This window comes from Pollicipes pollicipes, unplaced genomic scaffold (assembly GCF_011947565.3).
Source record: "Pollicipes pollicipes isolate AB1234 unplaced genomic scaffold, Ppol_2.1 Scaffold_6138;HRSCAF=7277_pilon_pilon_pilon, whole genome shotgun sequence".
Classification (NCBI taxonomy): domain Eukaryota; kingdom Metazoa; phylum Arthropoda; class Thecostraca; order Pollicipedomorpha; family Pollicipedidae; genus Pollicipes; species Pollicipes pollicipes.
In genome coordinates, this window is record NW_023596818.1 from 24,515,417 (window position 1) to 24,524,648 (window position 9,232).

The following is a 9,232-nucleotide window of genomic DNA, read 5'->3' on the forward strand; positions in this document are numbered from 1 at the left end:
CTAATCCATCTTGCGTCGCATTTCCCCCCAAACCAGAGACAAGTGCCCAACTTTTTGATATTTTAGTCATGGAAGCTATGTCGGCGCTCAATACATGCTCAACATAAAACTATTCCATCGGCTTATGGCGTTACTCTGAATAGCGGCATGGTGTCTTAAAATTTGCGAGACAACTGGCGTACTATGGTATGAACGTGGCGGAAAGGGTGGTCAACGGTCATTGCCCTCGCTTTGTCGAAGCCCACTTATTTGCCCCATGGTGCCATGTGGAGCGATTGGCTTGCAGGGTGAGTTACCAATGTCATACCCAACGCACCCGATGGTCCCTATCGTCCTAGGTCCGTCACTATTCCCCCGATTCGTGGCAAATATTTCGAACCTCAATAATCGCTGGGTCTTGAAATTACATAAGCGATGACGAGAATGTCTAAAAATATTTCTGTAATTTTCACTGTCGCTCGCCTCTTTTGTTACAGTGGTCTTTGACCAGACGACGGGTCCCACCTGATTAGTTTCGCAAACAAATGCAGGCACTCAGTAATTAACCCGGGCAGACCATGTGGTCATCAATGTTTTAATAGTTAATTTGAACTCAAAAACAAAAGGTTTCGGTTGTCGCGGCAGCCTTTAGACTTTAAGGTCCATTGTGTCTGAAAGCTTGTGCCTCTACTTCCACAGCATACGTTATGTGGAGGCTGCATTTTTTGTCCCACGCTTGTGACCTACCGAGCAACAGCATGAAACAGTAGATTGGGATGGAAAAGTGCCAACATAATTGTCGGCACACCTCAAAATCCCAGCGATAGTCCCCCAGTGAAGCGGGTTGGTCACTCTTGTCTGTATACGCCTTACCTGGGTGCGTCTGTGTGTCTGTCCGTCCGTCTGTGTTTCCACTACCCGTTACTGATGCGGGCGTGCACGGGACGACGTAGAGTGTTGAGTGGCGAGATGCGCCCGGCGGGCAGCGCGGGACGCGCGCTGCAAGATGCGATGCTTTCCCATCTGCGTTGCCCGAGCGGCGGGGAAGATTAACCGCGCAAGGCCATCGAGCAGCCGTCCGAAACCGTACTCACATCTCGGTAACCACGGGTCGCACGGACGAGAAACTGGCATATCTTGGTAGACAATTGGATGGGAAATTGCCTGGTACTAGCCGCACGGTCGCACGTGGCACCTGTTACGTGCGCAGTGGCAGTCATTGTGGACTTGCCCGTTTTTGTGTTTTTTTACGTTTTATACCATATGCCCGTAGCCAGGGAGGGTAAAGGCACAAATCCAGTTTCAAACTGTCAACCAATGCACCGTCTGCAGTTCACGTGAGCAATACGAGTTCGTGCGATGCATAGTTTCGCCAGTAATCGGGCAAGCCGGAAATATCAGTATTTCAAAAAACTATGCCGAGTACAGCCCGCTGTCGCCTAAACTGCAGCCAGGGTCGGGGTGAAATGCACACCATCACACGCACTGATTCATTACACGTTGTTAACACCCACTGGCTCATCATCCTGTACACTACCCCATCCCAACATCATCTTTACCTGAAGGGCCGCAATTCCACACCGTATGATTGTCAAGATGTCCTCGGTCGACCGGTCAACCGGCGTCGGCGAAAAGTTTAAGTTGGAGAAAAACACGGGAGCGCACGGGCCGGTTCGGCGGTCTGGCCGCCTGCCCGTATTTGTTATTCGTTGCAACGGGAAATGTAAGCCACAGTGACGACCGAATGGATTACTTGAGCCCTCACTTTCAGATTTTTAGAGAAACCACACATAGCGAGTCACGAACAATTTTCGATGGACGCCACAAGAGCGATTATGAATTGCAGTAATTTTCAGCAAAGCGCACTGTCACAGCAGAACAGTGCGGCAACTGGCCTCACTGCGTGTGTTTTGGAGTCAACAGTGCGATAACATTGATATATTGCGGGAGCGTTGACACATGTGACACGCTAACACGTTGAACCAAGTGGCAGTGTCAAAATTACCGAGACCTGACACTGACATTGACAGTGGCAGTAAGAATGGTTTTCTTGTAGCTTTTGGAATGCCTTACAATACGCCTGCTGCGGCGGCGATATTTAGAGCGAAACACTTGACAGCTGGAGTATCGCTGATTTCGTCTCAGTGAGCAGATTGATGACTACTTACAGCACAATACCTCTAACGATGCTCAAGCATCATATATTTTCTGTTTTGGTTGTGGCTCACGACCTTCTTCTTATGACTGAGTGGTATAATCGGTACACGCTATGGCTGCATTTATCCCAAGTTCTAACGAATGTCATTTACATTGTTTTGAGATTGCTTCTTCAGACATCTAAGAGGCTTTGCAATCTTCAAGGATTTGCAATACTTCCCTGCAATAGGGTACGTCCCTCGTAGTCAGCACGCACACGGCTCCCGCCTTGTATCCTGGCGGTCAGAAGTTGGATCCAACAGAAAGTGCCATGAATGATGTTGAATGCATCCAGAAATACTGGAACACAAATCACCCGTCGAACACAGCAGGTTTTCTCGCGCGTTGCCAAGGAGCCAGCTCTGTTGCTTAATGAAGTGAGTCCAAATGTAGTGGTGCATCTACAAAAAAAAAAAAAAAAAAAATGGGAGGAGTGGGACAGCACCATAACCTCATGGCTTTCCAGGGAACCATGTAGCTGGGGAGCCGTGAAGGAGCAGGGGTGCGAAGTTATGCGTCTTGGTGAAGCAAGGGAATTTGCTCATGCGATTTTGCTCTGCATTGATTCGCGTCCATATTTACGAGTGTTCGGCAGCCCGCCAGCCTCTGGGCAAAAGGCTTCCGTATCCGTTCCGACGAGTTGCTCTGATTATCACCGTTTCGATGATAGTCCTTGCATAACGAACATAACAGTTCTGCGCTCCGTTGCCCCGTTATCTGGACGCTGAATAGAATCGTTGTATTGACTGTTTAGTTTTGTATTGCCACCACCAAAAAAACAAACAAAAAAAAACAGTTAATGCGTAACACGGTTTCATGGACTACAAGTACATTTCTCCATGTACTGGTTTACAATAAATGCGTCTCAAGAACACCTACACAGGATACGTTTTAGGCCGGCCTGTCTTCCGTGAGCCATCTCTAGGTTGCCTCTCCGACCACCAACATTGATATTTAGTGAGGCTGCTATCACTTTCGAAAAAAGACTGTCGTCAACGCATTGTGAAAGAGTGTGGCCACGAGAACAAAAAGCTTATGTATGATACTGGCGTGCATTAGTATTAACTTCCTGGCTGTATGTGGAAGAATATACAAGCATCTTACGACCGATGTCTCAAGGTATCAGGAGCTAAACGTCGTCAGGACGCGCGCAGCTGGCATGCAGCTAATGCTCGCGACTCTGGGCTGTATAGGCTATCCGGTAAGATTCCGTAGGTCATCGGCCAGCGGGGCCGATCTGACCGCGGCGGGACGACACGTGCCAAGTGCGAGCCGCCGGGTCCGGCCCGGTGACCGGCCGGAATCGGCCTCGGCTACGGTGCGAGGGTCGACGTCGGCCTCGTACTGGGACGGCCGCGCGCGCCGGCGCCACCGACCGCCGCGTCAGCCCTTCCTGCCACCGCCCCTGCCACCGAACCGCGAGCGGGAGGACCTGGCGGCAGAGGAGGGGCAGCGCTGTCACCACGGATCGGCCGCTGTCGACGGCCGACCCCGACAGACGGCGCCAGACCTGAGCTGTCGACAGCCGGCTCCGACAGACGGCTTCAAACCTGAGCTGTCGACGGCCGGCTACGACAGACGGCCCCAGACCTGAGCTGTCGACGGCCGGCTCCGACAGACGGCCCCAGACCTGAGCTAACGTGCTCTCAATGCCGACCGATGAATCTCGGGTCAACGCTCAAAATTGTCGGTTAACCTATAAGAACTGGACGAAGGCACTGTTGTGATGAGTTATCGGTAAGTCAATGCTGAGGCATTGGGCTATTGATTCAAGCATTCTAAAAGCCGTTTGGATGCACAGACACTTTCATTGAGAAATCGCAGGGAGAAAACATCAGCGCGCCGTGCTGCTTGACGAAATTTTGACATCAAGGCGAATGCGTTCGCAGCTGAAGGGAAAATCACAAGCTGCATGACTTTCTGTCCATATAGCGTTATCAAATAATATCAAAGCTATATACACATAGCTTTGAAAACAGCCTCACGCAAAATGATATGATGATTTCATTACCAGAAATATCGTTTGGCATCCTACAAGTTCGCTGAAAGTAACTTCCTTGGGTACCGCGCGCTCCCGTTTTTGGGATCAGGAAGTGTGTTCGGACATTGTAAGGGAATATAACAAGCTTTCATTTCTAGGATCAGATGATGATTAGTATTGCGCATCACGTCGGCTTCTTAGGCCATTTTGCAATTTTGCCAACAAGAGTTTGATTTCTCCCCATTTTATTTGCTTCGATTGCCTCGATAGCGCACCCTCTGGCAGTTTGTTGGCAATTTCCTCCGTACACCCGCTCTAATGAAGCTAAACGTTTATCTTCCGGATGTTTATCCGTTTCATCTGAGAGGGAATGATTCACATTTGAAGATGGTGAAGCAAGCATCAGACATGACGAAACAAGTTAACCTGTAAGCATTGGTATAATTTTTAAGTGGAAAAGACTTCTCTAAACAGCACAATTTTCTGTGTGGTAAATATGCTACTCAATGCATCATGGTTTGATTTCGTCATAGTTCCTTGCACAAGATTGATTGAGAGCCAGTTGACGACCGTAATAGCTGCAAATCGCGCTCATGAAAGACAAATATGGACGCATCGACAACGCTATTTTTCTTGGCCTTGACCACCACAAGGCTTATGGAATAGCGGGACAGGGTGAAAAAGTACCTTTTTGGGTGGAAAAGTACCTGTTTTGTCACCGATGAAATTTGGAACCGTCTGAATTGTCACCTGGGGTCAAACCTCTCAGAAAACGGTGCAACATATCCCTAGATGCAATTAACAACAAAAAGGAACGAAGAATTGAATGCAATGCGGCATTACCACCAAACATTTTCGTTTCGGGGTTTCATTTGCATTAAAGTTTCATTTGCTGACTATCAAACACTGCATGAAGGTTGAGATCAACCTAACAGAATTATCAGATGAAGGCGCACTTAATATAACCAGCCCAGCCTAAAGGCATATAGTTTCCTATTCAGTTGGGGGGGGGGGGGGGGAGGGGCGGGATTGTGCCTCAAAATCAGGCATACAGTTTTCTATTTAAGTTGTAATCTCTAGCCAATATTTTTATTCATCATGATTTGGGAGTTCAGCCCCCAAAAACGGTTTGAGGGAACTGCACCCCTGCTCCCAGCTGTGAAAAATTGCGTCAAATCTGGGGAGAAACTGTTTCAAGATCATTTTGGAGGCCGGCTCAGCCACTTTTTCTCCATGCACCCTCCCCCTTCCACTTCCATCGCTCGCCCCCGCGTATTTTGCAACACCGCGTCCCTGTGACCCTACATTTACCGACAGCATGGTGCGACAAGCACCTGAAACAAGATCACTTTTGTTTCCATGACGTCATCGTACAATCAGCTGAAAGTGTTGGCGACCTTCATCATCTTCGCATAACCACTGCCGGTGCAGAACTCGCACATCCTAACACGATCCGAATTATTTAGAGCAAACCCCTCACAACGTTAACATCAGCAGATGCAGACGACATTTGTGACAGCCTCTAGCACCTTCATTAAGCTTTATATGCAACATGATGACAACTAAAATTGTTGTATTTCATGCCTGTCCACCGATCATCGCGCTAAGTCTGAGATGCAATGAGCAATATGAGACGCCTACACCAGCGACACCAGGTCTCTCAACTCAAAGCTACTGCTCCTCTCAGCACGGGAAGCCCTGGATGAACCCTTGACATGTGTCGCCCCAACGACCTTCGCTTACCTCTGAAGCTACAGCTCAGATATCCACTAACAGTCCTAGATCAGCAGGGCTTTTTAGCGCTATTACCTAAGAAAAGCTGATGATTAGTTACGTTCTTCTTGCCAGTCAGCTTCTCGCCACATGAACACAACCAACATCAGCCCATAGCCTTGCTAGCGACTAGTGAGCACGTGAAGTGAACCTTGGCTGAAAAATATGTGAAAAACGCTGATCTGAGCGGTATTGGAAAGCACGGGGTCACCACTAATATGTGACGTCAGAACTGGTATAGCATAATTTGTAGTATGTTCCTGTCACCTGCTAAGAACTGTCCTGATTAAAGCTACTATGTTTGGCAGTATTTGATGGTTCAATTTGCTCACACAGCTAAACGTCAACGTTTCGACATGTGCTCACGCGGCAAGCGTTAGCAATTGCGGACCAATACTAAGCTTGGAGATTCGTTGAGATGGAATAATCTTTTGTAGTATGGTCTTGTGTAATGAAATTTGTTTTCGGTTTCGCAACTTTGTTACCAATTGGTTCGCAGAAGCGCCAGTTTTTGTCACCGATCATATCCGTAAACCAGAAGCTCTTTTCGCCTCTGTGGCAGGATTTAAATGATATTATGACGTCATGAACGCCAAGATGACTTTGAAATACTCTCCCAGATATACCTTTTCCCATTTTCGCGGGCATGTAGCTCAGAAACTAAAGGGCTTAGGTCTTAAGAAGGGCAGGATTTTGCGCAGCACCGAAAGGTCTTCAAGATAGCTATTTTAGTTCAAAACCCCATACAAATGTGGAACACTCACCTTAAACGTCTATCGTCATCCGACCCAGACCACAATTTTAAACTCAAAGACCGGACATTCTTCGGAGGGGATGGGTACAACCGTACCCGCAAGGCCTGATCACGTAGATAGAATGAGGCATCGAGACTAAATGAGTTGATCTAAATTACACCAAAAAATCTATGGATAAGATATTCTGAAAGGCCTGACTTTGATATACTTCTCATGATGGTCACGACTGCAATAGTGAACAAGGTGCCCAACATGACTGTCATTATGCATAAGGACACATTGACACAAAAACCTGAATATCTTTTAAGCTCAATTTTTTTTTTTTGGGGGGGGGGCATTGAGGCGAGCGTCCCATCCAAACAGCTTACCTTCCCCAAGAGCGGCGGCTGGAGCTACTTCTGCGAGAACTGCGAGAACTGCTCCCGGACCGACTGCTGGTGCTTCTGGAGCCGCTGCTCGTCCTGTACGGTTTTTTAGTGACCGGGTAGCTGGGATTCCGATTGCGGTTCACGAAGTCCGGCTTGCTCGTCGCGTAGTTCGGCTTGTGGGTGATCGGATAGGAGGGCACTTGCGAGCCGGGCCGGCCAAAGCTGTTGTAGTTGTTGTAGTTGTTGTAGCCGTAGTTTCCGTACGCCGGCGCTGCTCCCACGGTGTTGAAGTTGGTGTATTTGCCGCGAGGATTTCCCAGGGCACCGAAGCCGCCACCCCCGAGGGCGCCAAACGAACTGCCGTAGCCACCGTAGCCAGGATATCTGTCGGACACGTGCTCCGATATAAGATGCGTTACAAATAGCTTTAGTGGAACTAAATTTGTTCGGTGCATTCCCAGAAAAGCCGGTTATATGCTTCGTGAACCTGCAACCCAAATGTGCTCTTTTCGTCCGTCAGAAGGTTTTGGTTCCGAACGGTTTAGCCTGACAATAGTGTAGGGATTTTCTTCGTGCCAAGCCGACAGCCTCAGTCAAGTCAAATCGGTCAAGTCAGGTCAAATTACTCGGCTCTTTAACAAACTGCTAGCTGACCTGCCCTGTCGTTCGGAGCAAGCAATTGCCTGCGTCTAGAAATCAATCGTACTTTGTAATTGATCGTATCTAGTGACGCTGGTTTGGGAGTTAAGCAGCATCAAAACAATGATGGGAACGGTGATGGCAAGGCCAGTTACAATGTCCACGCAGTGCGATTGGAATGCTTCCATAAACAGGCCATACCATTGCTAGCCACTCACCCATAGACCTTGCCGAGTTTCTTCTTGTTGCTGTAATGGCGGTAGAGGGCATACGCGCCGCCAGCCATCATCAGAGTGGTGAAGGATGGCCTGTGGAAGCCCATACTGTAGCCGTGGTGCCGCACGTAGTTACCGTATCTCTGGGAGTAGGTGCGAGAAGAACTGTCCTGGTAGTTTCGAGAAGCTTCCTGAGGGACACACGCAACAGCTGATCTCTAGGACGAAGGAGGCGACGTCGCCGTAACGGTGACTGGTGTACAGGGTGCGCAACTCTCAGGGGCACCACAACTCCACACGGACACGGAAACTCCACGGGCCGCGGTTGTGTGCCGCTTACTGTCGGCGTTTTACAGCTGCGCGTAACTAAATAATTTGTTGGTGCTCGCGTCCGTCCACGCATCGCGATGTGCCCCTGTCGCAGTCTGCCTCGGATGCGTGCGTTGTTATGCGTAACAATACAGTTTGCATTTGTACAAACACATGTTTTCGTGGCATATCTGTCGTGGTCGTTTGGAGTGATCCAGCAAGTCAGGAAGAACGAAGTGTTTCACGTTTTGTCAGCGTTGCATGAAGCATTCGTGAAATGACCATGATCACGGTATCTGGCTGGAGTTTTAAGCGTTACCTAAAATTCCCACGAGATACCGGGCGTTTTTTTGTTATTGGTAAGCCCCATTATTGCACTACTAGCCTAATGGGTACACATCACTTTTGGGGCATTTCATGAAACACCAGAACATTGGACACTAGTTTTTACGTAGGTTATGTATGCAAAGGCATATTGGGCTTGGCGTTCGATTAAATCATCAGTATTTTGGCTGTGTTTCCATCACAAAACCATTTGCACTAGCTCCCCATGCGTTGACCATCTAGTTTTCAGCTGTTAAGGTTGGTGATTCATTCAACAGCAAATGTTGAACAGGTTACCGACTCGCCACGGCCAACAACGGCGACCGCTAAGCCATGAGTAAGCGGAAGCCGTGTGTGAGCAGTCCCTATTTCAGATAGAATGACTCGACTGGTCCTGTGCCGGGAAGGGCGGAGCGGTTCAGCACCATGCGCGGGAAATGTCCCAAAGCGCGTGCAACGTGCTTGTCTAGCTGTTACGATTCTCGATTCTGCGCCTTTTGCCAACGAGTAGACTGCGACAGACGACGAAGTCAATTAGTCACACACCAGTAAACTTGCTGAAGACCAACTTTGTTGAAAGCACTTACAAGGCGTGGGAGCCTTTCATTATTGCCTCTGACTGAAGCTTGTGATGAATCGCAAAAAACGACAGCTTTTCGAAAATGCAATGGAATGTTCCGTTTGAGGTTTTTT

General features: G+C 48.6%; 1 protein-coding gene across 1 annotated transcript; it reads right to left on the reverse strand.

The window, feature by feature from the left end:
• Positions 1 to 2,917: 2,917 nt before the first annotated feature.
• Positions 2,918 to 8,091, reverse strand: LOC119106334 (heterogeneous nuclear ribonucleoprotein A3 homolog 2). Its single transcript, XM_037229952.1, has 3 exons — positions 7,910 to 8,091; positions 7,053 to 7,436; positions 2,918 to 3,607 (listed from the first exon to the last, which is right to left on the reverse strand). Exons 1-3 carry the CDS (start codon positions 8,011 to 8,013, stop codon positions 3,559 to 3,561), a joined length of 537 nt encoding a protein of 178 aa, XP_037085847.1. The 5' UTR covers positions 8,014 to 8,091; the 3' UTR covers positions 2,918 to 3,558.
• Positions 8,092 to 9,232: the final 1,141 nt, after the last annotated feature.

What these genes read in the sequence shown, in the direction of transcription:
- LOC119106334 (XM_037229952.1), bottom strand. Translation starts at nt 8,013, where the DNA reads ATGGGCTTCCACAGGCCATCCTTCACCACTCTGATGATGGCTGGCGGC. An exon ending in AAACTCGGCAAGGTCTATGG is followed by an intron (nt 7,437 to 7,909) that starts GTGAGTGGCTAG and finishes CGTGTCCGACAG; the next exon opens with ATATCCTGGCTACGGTGGCT. An exon ending in AGCCGCCGCTCTTGGGGAAG is followed by an intron (nt 3,608 to 7,052) that starts GTAAGCTGTTTG and finishes CTCTGCCGCCAG; the next exon opens with GTCCTCCCGCTCGCGGTTCG.